Genomic DNA, 10986 nt, shown 5'->3' with positions numbered 1-10986 from the left:
CAAGTGGCAGTGTTGGTGGAGCCTGGACATGGCAGTGGCTGTGTACTGTTAAATCACACCAATATTTTATCAAAAGAAAGAGCAACTACTGTGTTTCACTACTGCTGACTTGTCAGAGTTGATGTTTCCTCTGTTCCGATTGCTGTGCTGTGCGTGACGCCTGCTGAATCAGGATAGTGCAGTTCATGAAGAGAAATGATTATCAGGCATAACTGCATACTAATAAGGCTTTTATGATTTTGATGTGTTCCATGCATCTCTCTGAGACTGAAAGCAGGGGCGTTGGTTTGGAATCAGACATCAGTTTGACTGTGCTGACTCTGCCTTTGTCTTGCAGGAGTGGGTAGGAGAACGATGTCTCAAGTCCCTCTGTGAAGACAGCAATGACTTGCAGGATCCTGTCCTGAGCAGCACTCAGGCCCAGAGGCTGATGCAGCTGATTTGTTATCCACACCGGCTGCTGGACAATGAGGAAGGAGAAAATCCTCAGCGGCAGAGGATTAAACGCATCTTACAGGTGCGGGCTCCTGACAGAATCTAAGAGTGTCCCAGTAATTGCCTGCTGTGGTGTTAGAGTGGGGTTGTCCAAAATGCAACCCTCTGAGAGGTCTGGCACTCCTTATGGTGGGAGCTGAGGGTGTGGGTTGTCATAGTCTGAACTGAGATAAGGAGTCACTTGAAGTGTGTGTGTTTGTGTTGCAGAATTTGGACCAGTGGACCATGAGGCAGTCCTCACTGGAGCTGCAGCTCATGATTAAACAGACAGCAAACAATGTGAGTTTCTGCTCAGAGGAGACCATGTGGGGATGTGTGAAGTGGATACTTGAGAATTGGTGGGGAGGTAGCCTGGCAGAAGTGGGAACAGGGAAAAAGTACACAATAAGGGAATCAGACCTGTGAAAGCCAAGCTTGAGAGGGAAGCAATGAGACTGAGACCTGAAGAGCAGCAACCATGGGGAAGTTGGCAAACTGGGTTTGTAGTGAGTTGTGTTGAAATGTGCAAGCATTGTCAGTGGGTGCTCTCAGAGGAGGACTTGGCTGTCTTTTCTTCCCTATCTCCAGGAGATGAACTCCTTGTTAGAAAATATAGCCAAGGCCACCATTGAGGTATTCCAGCAGTCAGCAGAGACCAGCTCTGCTAGCTGTGCTGGTAATGGAGTCAACAGTATCAGTAGCTCAACAAGTGCTACACCTGCCAGCAACAAATCCAAACCCATCCTCAGGTAGGTGTAGAGCCAACGTGCAGCTCCCTCGTAGACAAGTCTGAATTATAGGTTGGATTGCAAACTGCTTTTCTCTCCTGTGTTGTCACAGCTCCCTGGAGAGATCAGGAGTGTGGCTGGTGGCCCCTCTGATTGCCAAGCTTCCAACATCAGTGCAGGGCCATGTGCTGAAAGCTGCTGGAGAAGAACTAGAGAAAGGACAACATTTGGGGTCATCGTCCCGCAAAGAGCGGGACCGCCAGAAGCAGAAGAGGTGAGTCCAGGGAAAAGGGCAGGCAGTGTTTGCTGTGCTGATCCCCCAGCCTGGCAGTATACCTCCTTCTCTGTTCCCTCTGCAGTATGTCCCTCCTGAGCCAGCAGCCCTTTCTGTCACTGGTGCTGACGTGCTTGAAAGGACAGGATGAGCAGCGGGAAGGCCTCCTCACCTCTCTGTACAGTCAGGTCCAGCAGGTGGGTGTCTTTCATCCCCTCACTTTCCTCAGGGCCTTACCCCTCCAGCAGGCAGGCTATTGGACATGGCCTCAGGATGTTGTCTGTCTTGGAATAGGGTGCTTGAGCTGACCATTTCTGAGTCACTAGACAGTGAGCAGTACAAGCTGCTCTCCATAAGCTCCAGCGTACAGCTTGTGAGGTCTGTGCTCTCCTGTATTTCTTAGATTGTTACCAATTGGCGGGAAGATCAGTACCAAGATGACTGCAAAGCCAAGCAGCTGATGCATGAAGCCCTGAAACTGCGGCTGAATTTGGTGAGCAGTTGCAGAAAAAGAGCTTAACCATATGGGGTGAAGAGTTGTCTGCCTTTATCTTTTTTTTTTTTTTTTTCTTGGAACATACACACATTGGAGGGACTATATATGTCCTGATGCAAGGAAGTAGGAGAGACACTTGTGCTGCTTCTAGGTCTTGAGCCCTGAGTGTGACAGGGTGCATGGATAAACTCCCTTGCTCTGTTTAATCAGGTTGAAATCCAAAGACTTGGTCTGTCTTTTGTAGATGTGCCTTCCCATTTCAATGCTTTTTCAGTCTACAGCACTACTACTTGCATCTGAGGTTTGTCCTGCTGACAGCAGTCTTCTTCAGCTCTCAGTAGGATTTAAGCTCCTTTAAGCTCTGGTTTAAGTTAAGCTCCTTTCTCACTTTTAAATCTCAGTAGTTTTTTGGGGCCCTGTGACTAAACTCCCTTTCTTTGCCAGGTGGGGGGAATGTTTGACACAGTCCAACGCAGTACACAACAGACAACTGAATGGGCTGTGCTTCTCCTGGACATCATCAGCAGTGGCACCGTGGACATGCAGTCAAACAAGTAATTTAACTTTCTGGCTGATTTCTCATCCATACACTTCCCAAAGGAGGCAGTTGTTAGCATGGCCCCATTTCCCATGTGAGCTAGCTGTCTCTAGATGATCTGTCAGAAGTACTGTGATGGCTGAAAGAGACTTGGAGGTAATAACAGGCCACGACTTGGGTCCTAATATCCAAGTGCCATACCCAGAGCAAACTGGGCTTTCCAGATGCAGAGAGATATGCAGGGGAGAGCTGAGTCTGGACCTACTTTTTAGAGATGCTGAATGGATAGAAAGGAGTCTTCCTTCATCTGTGATACTGCACTTAAGTGGGAAAGCCCTGTGGTATATAAGCAAAAGGAGGATTGGTGTGGGAGGTTAGTCGGAAGACTGGCACTTCTGACTGTAGGCAGTACTCTTGACAATCTAATATAATGTTTTGTGTTGCTGTGATGGCAGAGCTTCTCAGGTGACCTTGACCTTTCTGCTCTGACCAACAGCGAGCTCTTCACCACTGTGCTGGATATGCTGAGTGTTCTCATCAATGGCACCCTGGCTGCTGACATGTCCAGCATTTCTCAGGGCAGCATGGAGGAGAACAAGCGGGCATACATGAATCTTGTCAAGAAACTCAGGGTGAGGGACACCAGGCCCTGTGTGGGGAGCAGAGTGTGCTGTGTTGTGGTTGTCCTGCTGTACAGATTTACCCGTGTCATGAATGGTACCTGTCCTGTTGCTGCTGTTCAGATGAAGTGGTGAGGGTGGCCCCTATGGCTGAAGGGTGTGAAGGTGAGAGGTATAATGCAGGGGTGGAGGCTGAAACTGGAGTGGCATAGGTGGGCTTTGGATGGTTTTCCCTGAGCAATTCTTCAAGTCTTCTCTATTCCACTTGTGCAGAAGGAGCTGGGGGACCGGCAGTCGGACAGCCTGGAGAAGGTGCGACAGCTACTGCCACTTCCCAAGCAGACCCGAGATGTCATCACCTGTGAACCTCAGGGATCCCTCATTGACACTAAAGGCAATAAAATAGCTGGCTTTGATTCCATCTTCAAGAAGGAGGTAAGTGAAGCGTTTTTGTCTGTATCACAGCTCCTGAGTGCAGGTGTCACCTTGTCCTCTGATGCCTTAAGTCTGCACAGCTTGAGAGGCATCTATGTGCGATGCCTTGTTCCCTGACAGCCTTGAAGTGGCTGGCTGCACACAGACAGCTCATACCCATGTCCAAAAAGGGCAAAACTGGGTGTTGATGCTTGGTGATACATGCTGCTGTGGCCTGAGATGTTAATCAAACTTTGATTTTGTACTTACGGTTATATAAAGCATAAAGAGACGCACATAATCCCTGTCACGTAAATTACTGGGCAGTACCAGGAGACTGCAGAGGTGGGATGAGGGAGACTGGCAGTTGTTGATGAAGGCCTTTAGAAATGACTGCTTTGCCACCTGGAAGAGAAAGGACCTTTAGGCTGAGGGCTCAGGCTTTTTACTGAGAGATCTGGAGTAGAGCCTGAAGAAAGCATGGTTTCCTTTACCCTCACAGGAATAACAACAGGGACTTGGAGGTTCTTATCTCTTTTGCTTTAAAGGGTTTGCAAGTCTCTACAAAGCAGAAGATTTCCCCTTGGGATCTCTTTGAGGGCTTGAAGCACTCAGCCCCCCTCTCCTGGGGATGGTTTGGGACAGTCCGGGTGGATCGCAAGGTGTCCAGGTTTGAGGAGCAGCAGAGGCTTCTCCTGTATCACACACACCTGAAACCCAAGCCCCGCAGTTACTACCTGGAGCCGTTGCCACTGCCCCCTGAAGAGGAAGAGCCTCCGACACCTGTGGCTTTAGAGCCAGAGAAGAAAGCTGCAGAACCAGCCAAGGCTGACAAATCAAGCTCCAATCCTGCTGCCTCTACTGAAGAACGCAAGAAGAAACAGAGCAAAACCAAGAAACGCAACCAATCTGCCAACAAAACTGAGGTAATGGAGTGCCCAGCAGCTGTGGACCTCCTGTGTCCACCATTCCTAGTCACAGAACCCTCCCTAGATTCTTCCTGAGGAGCCTGAGAGTGGTGTAATGGTGAAGATATGATATGTTTCCTCTCAGCTGGGAGTGCTGGAGCTCTATCCTGCTCTCTCTAGCCTGAGGCAGAGCAGACATTTTCTTAATCCCTGATGGGAGGGAAGGAGGCTGCCCAGGTCAGATAGCATTCCAGGTTTCCTCCTGTGGCCTTTGCAACCCTTTCATACTCTTCATCCGTTCAGGTATTCCCAGTGCATATTGATATTTCTTTTTCCTTTGTCTTTGCAGGACTTTGTGTTGGGCCCCAGCCGAGGGGTTTCCTACGGAGTGGGTATGCCTACAGATCTCTTGCATCACCAGTCAGGAAGCACGATGTCAAGGCTGGCATATGGGCCCTCACCAGTGGGTCTCTATGCCCAGAATCAGCCTCTTCCAGCAGGTAGGTGCAAAGGAGAGCTGAGCATAATGCACCTCTTTGGGAACCTCCTGTAAGAGCCCCTTCAGTGAGATGGCCCTATGCAGGCCTCTACACTTTGTCCTTTGCCTGTCACTTCTAGATACAGTGATGAACAGTCATTGTGGAGCTATGAGGTGCACCAATAGCCTGTGACTAGGCAACCTGCTTCTCTTGTAGGTGGCCCTCGCCTGGATACGTCCTACAGACCTGTGCGCATGCCACTGGGAAAACTGGTTCAGAGTCGTCCTCCATATAGTGGTGTGCTGCCTCCAGGAATGGGGAGCATGATGGGCATTGACCCCTCCTACAAGCCAGCAGTGTACAGGCAGCAGCCTCCAGTATCCCAGGGACAGATCCTGAGGCAGCAGCTTCAAGCAAAGTTGGTAAGTCAAAGCTGTGCTCTTGCTGACTGCACAGTATAGCAAACCCAAGCTGTTTGCTGCTGTCCCTTCTAGCCAGAACTGCCCAACCCTGTCTCTGTGTCTTCTGTGGAAAGATGTTGTCTCATGTCTGTTCCTCTGGTGCCACCTGCTTTGTGGGCCCATGTTGCTAGCAGCTGGGGGGAGGCTGTCCCTGAAGGGCTCTGGGGCATCTGTGGCTGCTGGGTGATGAGAGGGGCATGTCCTGGCTGCGGGGTGGCATGTTTTTTAGTGGCCTGTTTGTCCCAGGTCAGGGTGAGGCAGAAGTCATGAGCATATGCCTGCTGTGCAGCAACCTTTTAGGCTGAGCAGTGAAGGTACTTGCCTGGTTTGGTGGGAGCTGCTGAGGAGAGAGCAGCAGTGTTCCTGCCCCTTGGAGATGTCGGGAAAAGCGTTTCTCTGTTGCCTTCCAGCAGGGCCAGGGCATAATGAGCCAGCAGCCTGTGCGCCAGATGGCTCCGACCCCGTCCTATGGAGCACTGCAGCCCTCCCAGGTAGGTGGCAGTTCACAGGTAGGGCTGGAATCTGGCTCCAGCACAGGGCAACAGTGTTATTCTTGCTGCTAAATCCTGCAAATGTTTGTCTTTTCTCCCTCCTCGATGAGCTTCCTTGTGACATTATTCACAGGAGGCTGATGTCCTGTGTTCCAGATTCTCTTTTCTACCTTACCCTCTGACTGAAAAAGGCTTTTTGTTTCATTTCAGGGTTACACTCCTTACGTCTCCCACATAGGCCTTCAGCAGCACCCCTCCCAGTCAGGCACGATGGTACCTCCTACCTATTCTAACCAGCCCTATCAGAATTCCCACCCCAGCTCTAATCCTGCTCTAGTGGATCCTGTTAGACAGATGCAGCAGAGACCAAGTGGCTACGTGCACCAGCAGGCCCCTGGCTATGGGCACACCTTGAGCAACACACAGAGGTATCTCCTGCCCTACGGGGTCTTAATAAGCTGTATTTCATCAAGGGCTTCCCCACTCTGCTCAGACAACCCTAACACCAGTCTGTGAAAACCCTGTTCTCCATGCTGTGTTATGCAGCATCCGTGTCATTTGCACCCTCAGAGGAATATCTTTATCCAGCTTTCAGTCCTGGGAAGAAACAGAGAGACAGAATGCAATTTGGAAATGTTAGTTGCAGGCAGGAAACAGTGTTACCATTCAGAGAAAAATGGAATAGAGGAGTATGAGAAAAATTATCTGGTAAAATCATAGTTTTGGTTTCAAATCCAGCCAGTAGATCATCATCAAAGGGCTAGATCTGAGATTTCTATTGCTCCTGAGCATGCATAAATCCAGCAGGGAAACCATGCAGAACAGTGGGATGAGGACTATTACTTAAGGCTTTTAGAAAAAGAGGTTGGATTAAACCCTTGGGAGGCCCTGGTGCCCCTCACCTTTCTGCAGAGAGACAACATGGATTGCAGGGGGCTGTTTGGGCTATCTTATTGATGGCAGAAGTTGTGTTTGGATTAAAGAAGCTGGCTGCCTTTTAATGTTTTCCTCCATGAGCTTGTCCTCTTCTCTTGCAGGTTTCCTCACCAGTCAATACAGCAGACCCCCATGATGAGTGGGATGAACCATTTGGGGCCACAGGGAGTCCCTTCAGGAATTCGACCCAGCCAGATACTTCCTGACCAGCAGCAGCAGCAGTACCTGAGGCAGCAGCAGCAACAGCAGATGCTGAGGGTGAGTGGTTACTGACAGGAGGAAGGCTGCTGGAGCTGGAGGAGGCTTGTCCAGAGCTGCTTACCTCTGCCCCTCTATGTCAGGAAGGATATCGGCTCTGTTGGGGCTGCTGTAGTAATTTGCTACAGACAGCAGTTCTCCCTTCCTTAGAGCTGCCCACTCCTGATGGAGACACTGCACTGCCTTGTGCCAGTCACCCAGCACGAGCTTAAAGGAAGTTAGTAGCAGTAAAGGTCTGTTCAGGCCTCTGTGGCCTCTATCCCACCTTTCCCTGCTCCAGCTGAGCCAATAAACTGTGCAGAAAGTTAGCTGTTGTAGGAGTGTGGCAGGAGCCAGAAACAAAGGGAAAATCCTCCCTGCCCACACAAGAGTGGGTAAAGTAGTTCAAGATCATTTTTAGGGGCATATCTGCATTTCTCAAGATCAAAATAAGTGTTGTTTGCCGTTTCCAATGGCAGAAAATCTGGTATGGATTAGTCCATATACTCCATTTCTAACAGTGTTTGGTGAAAAACTGATCCAAAGTCACCTGTTAGACCCAACTCCCTAGGTTCAAAGAAGTTCACAGGCACATGTCAACAAATATGAGTATTCCATGGATTTGCATTATGGTCTTATGAATATTAAATACTTACATGTAATACAGATACATCTCTTGGAGTTATAGAAATGTACTGAATTGACAGAGAAACAGAAATAGTTTAATTGGTGAATCCCATACCTTATGACAAGGCCTAGCAAACCTGTGGAATATGGAGAGACTTCACATGGCACAGAGTGCTGAGTCTTTGTGTTCAGAGAGTGGCCTGAGTGAGACAGTGGTTGCTGCAGAGAGCTGCAGTCAGCAGTATTTGAGAATTGCTGCCTTGCACTGGACAAGAGAACTGCCTCTAGCATGGTCAGCAGCTTTTAGCCCTTTTGATGAGTAGCACCCCCTGACTATTCACTTGGTTTCTTTTAGCATTCTCCATCACTCATATTTAGAAGAACATACCTCAGACAAATTGCTAACACTTCTCCTAGCTCAGTAACTTCATGTATACCTTCAACTTTTAGCTGACTTTGCTTGGTTGCTTAAAAAAACCGCAAAGATGGAGCGCCCAAGATCTCCCCTGTTACTGTGTTTCCAGAGCCATGCCAGATGTAGAACAGACTCCTGGTGCTAGAGCTGACTTTCATGATGCAGTGGCTTGTAGAAAAGGATGGGTTGCTTTTTGGTGTGTCTTGCATGGGTTGGTAGGCAGGTGTTGCAAGCAGGTAGGACATGAAATTGGGAGGGGTGTCCTGGCTCATTTAGTCAGTCATCTGCTTTCTTGTGTACCCAAGTCATAGCATCAGTTCCAAGAACCAAAGTGACCAAACTGGTTTAAGGTGGAGGTTGGAAGGCTGCTGTAGAAACTCACTCCCTTTGTCTTGACTCCTTGATCCAAGCTTCAATGTGTTTGTGACTGGTTCTTGTATGAATTTTATTGTCCACTGTGTCCTGCTGTTTACTGGCTGTTCTTTCTTTCTCTGTGGTGTTTACCCAGTGTATTCCTGGGGAGGACTTGCAGGTTCCATAGGTCAGGCTTTTCTAGCCTTCTTTCATAAGATACTGTCCGTTCTCCTGATTGTATTTGTGTCTGTTTTCAGAGTCTGTTCAAGGTTTGAACCTTGCCCCTTTGAGCCAGTGATGGGAACTGTACATGCCATCACCACACTGGGTTGTTATGATAACATTAGTACTGTTCTGTTTCTGCTAGAAATTCTTCTTTTGATCTAGAGAGTTAAAACCTACATTGGCAGATGGCAGAATTGTCTGAAAATTGGGAGAAATAAAAAAAAAAACCATGAGATTTCTGGGTATATTCTGACTCCAACACACTGAACATTCTTCTCACCATAACTAGGTCTGTAAAGATCTGGGTTTGAGCACTGCATCCAGTTTTATCTGCATCCTTTTATTGAAGCGGAACACCAGCTGGCATGACTGGCAGGAAAGGGCAGCAGGATGGATCAAAGAGTTGGGGGGATATGACTGAGAAGGAAGGTCTGAAATAGCTGGGCATCACATTAGAGAGGCAAAGACAAGAGGAGAGATAACTCCAAATTTTTTATCTTGAAAAAAAAGGAAGCCAAACCCTCCTTTATCTCTTCTTATCCCTTGGCTGTAGGAAAAGAAATGGCCTTAAAACATAACATGTGAGATTCAGGGTAGAGATTAGGGTAAACTCCAATAGTAGGAGTAACTGTGACCTGGAGTGGATTGTGTAGGGAGGGTATAGGAGCTTTGTTGCTACCTCTGGAAAGAATTTGAGAGCAACTCAGGCAAATACTCAGTGAAGTCAGTATTGATCTTAACTAGGAGGCAAGAGATGAACCAGCCAACCTCTTGAGTTCTTAGTTGCCTTCTATTCTTGTATCTTGTTTGCTCCTAGTAATTGCCTGGTAATGACCAGGTTATGACAGGGAGTCCTCTTCCTGCCATCTGTCAGCACTCATCTTGCAGAATACTTTGTTGCTGTCCCTATATTTCTTGCTATTTCTCAGCCTGGGGCAGAGTCCTGGTGAAACTTGGGTAATTTAGGAACCTGTAAGGAAAACAGTTTAAGAGTGTATGTTACTGCATGGAACACTCTTCCTCCTTAAGCCCTTCCTGTGCCCTGTTGCTGCATAGGTTGCCCTGACGGTTCCCTGATGGTCCCTTCTCTTTTGTCTTCACAGCAGCAGCAGCAACAGCAGCAACAACAACAACAGCAGCAGCAACAGCAGCAGCAGCAGCCCCAGCCACCACAGCCCCAGCCCCAGCAGCAGCCCCAGGTGTCCACAGTGCCTCAACCACAGGCGCAGGGCCAGCCCCCGGGGCTGGGGATGCAGGCTCTTCCCCCCCAGCAGCCCATTGTGAGTGTTCCCTCAGAGCCAGAGGGATGTGGTAATCCAGCACAAACCCAACTGTTTCACCTGCTTTCTCCTTCCCTGAGCTTCCCAGGGCTTGTGTGAATGCTGAGGCTGCCAGCCAGGTGGTGTGGCTCTGACTGTGTTTCTCTCTTTGCAGTTCCAGCGCCAGGGCCTTCAGCAGACACAGCAGCAGCAGCAAACAGCTGCTCTGGTTCGACAGCTTCAGCAGCAGCTTTCCAGTAAGCCTGAGTGTTCTTGATCCTGTTGCTAGTGTCCTCCCTGCTGTTTTCTATTGCAGGTACTCTGATGTAGCAAGGCTGAGCCAGACCGTCTGTCTGAGGCCATAAGTGATGCTGGCAGGGAGGTGGCATCAAGAATTAGAGCTACCAACCCAAGGGGCACAGCAGCAGGGTGGGCAGTGCTTGCCAGCTTTTGAGCAACCTTCCAGACCTTCCTCTTGCTGCCTGCAGAGGGATGAGGGAGCTGAGCCTTTGTAGGGACTGCCACATAGCTTTCCTGAAGGGATCCGGTGTGCAGCTTTAAATTGTTTGGGGGTGTTTTCTCTGCTGCAGGTGACCTCTGAGGGGCACAGGAAGGGTGTAATCCTGGAGCACTCACTTGGTGGATGACCCAGGGATACTGTGGTTGTGTTGTGAGCAGGACAAGACTTCTTGGAGGCAGGAAGGGTACTCTGGGAAGTGTAGCTGCACACTTGCTGTGTTCGTGGTGGTCTGTGGGCTTTCATGGCTGCTGTCGTGACAGGGTAATGGCATAGATGGTGTTCAAACTGTCACTGTATTCCTATAATCTATATTGAATTACTGGCTGGAGGATCAAGAAACAGAATCCAGTGTCTCTGCTGTTCCATTTTGAATGGCCTGCTGTCACTGTCTTCTGTCACCTCACGGGCTTTTCTGCCATAAAAATGGCGGAAATGCTGTGGAAATGCCCAGAAATGGACCACACGGTTGGGTTTTTTTGCAGTGAGTGTGAGAGTGTGCCGGATGTGGTGATGTGTGGAGAGGGAGACTT

At 49.1% G+C, this 10986-nt stretch overlaps 1 protein-coding gene across 6 annotated transcripts in view; it reads left to right on the top strand.

The window, feature by feature from the left end:
- Window positions 1–10986, top strand: part of MED12 (mediator complex subunit 12) — a 34444-nt gene that overhangs the window by 21805 nt on the left and 1653 nt on the right. For 2 of the 6 annotated variants that reach the window (XM_051789217.1, XM_051789255.1), the window contains 17 exons: window positions 338–517; window positions 703–774; window positions 1063–1223; window positions 1315–1476; window positions 1562–1673; window positions 1880–1969; window positions 2417–2526; window positions 3007–3142; window positions 3404–3565; window positions 4093–4470; window positions 4802–4952; window positions 5148–5353; window positions 5803–5883; window positions 6094–6311; window positions 6921–7077; window positions 9781–9957; window positions 10112–10193. In XM_051789217.1, the coding sequence (XP_051645177.1) occupies window positions 338–517; window positions 703–774; window positions 1063–1223; window positions 1315–1476; window positions 1562–1673; window positions 1880–1969; window positions 2417–2526; window positions 3007–3142; window positions 3404–3565; window positions 4093–4470; window positions 4802–4952; window positions 5148–5353; window positions 5803–5883; window positions 6094–6311; window positions 6921–7077; window positions 9781–9957; window positions 10112–10193 (2635 nt within the window). Of the gene's footprint in view, window positions 1–337; window positions 518–702; window positions 775–1062; window positions 1224–1314; window positions 1477–1561; window positions 1674–1879; window positions 1970–2416; window positions 2527–3006; window positions 3143–3403; window positions 3566–4092; window positions 4471–4801; window positions 4953–5147; window positions 5354–5802; window positions 5884–6093; window positions 6312–6920; window positions 7078–9780; window positions 9958–10111; window positions 10253–10986 lie in introns of all 6 variants that reach the window. The other 4 variants (XM_051789226.1, XM_051789236.1, XM_051789244.1 and 1 more) reach the window with 4 other exon arrangements.

Source organism: Manacus candei, unplaced genomic scaffold (genome assembly GCF_025592945.1).
Source record: "Manacus candei isolate 608988 ecotype Guabito, Panama unplaced genomic scaffold, ASM2559294v1 h1tg000003l, whole genome shotgun sequence".
NCBI classification, from domain to species: domain Eukaryota; kingdom Metazoa; phylum Chordata; class Aves; order Passeriformes; family Pipridae; genus Manacus; species Manacus candei.
This window is presented reverse-complemented; position numbering and strand designations above follow the sequence as displayed.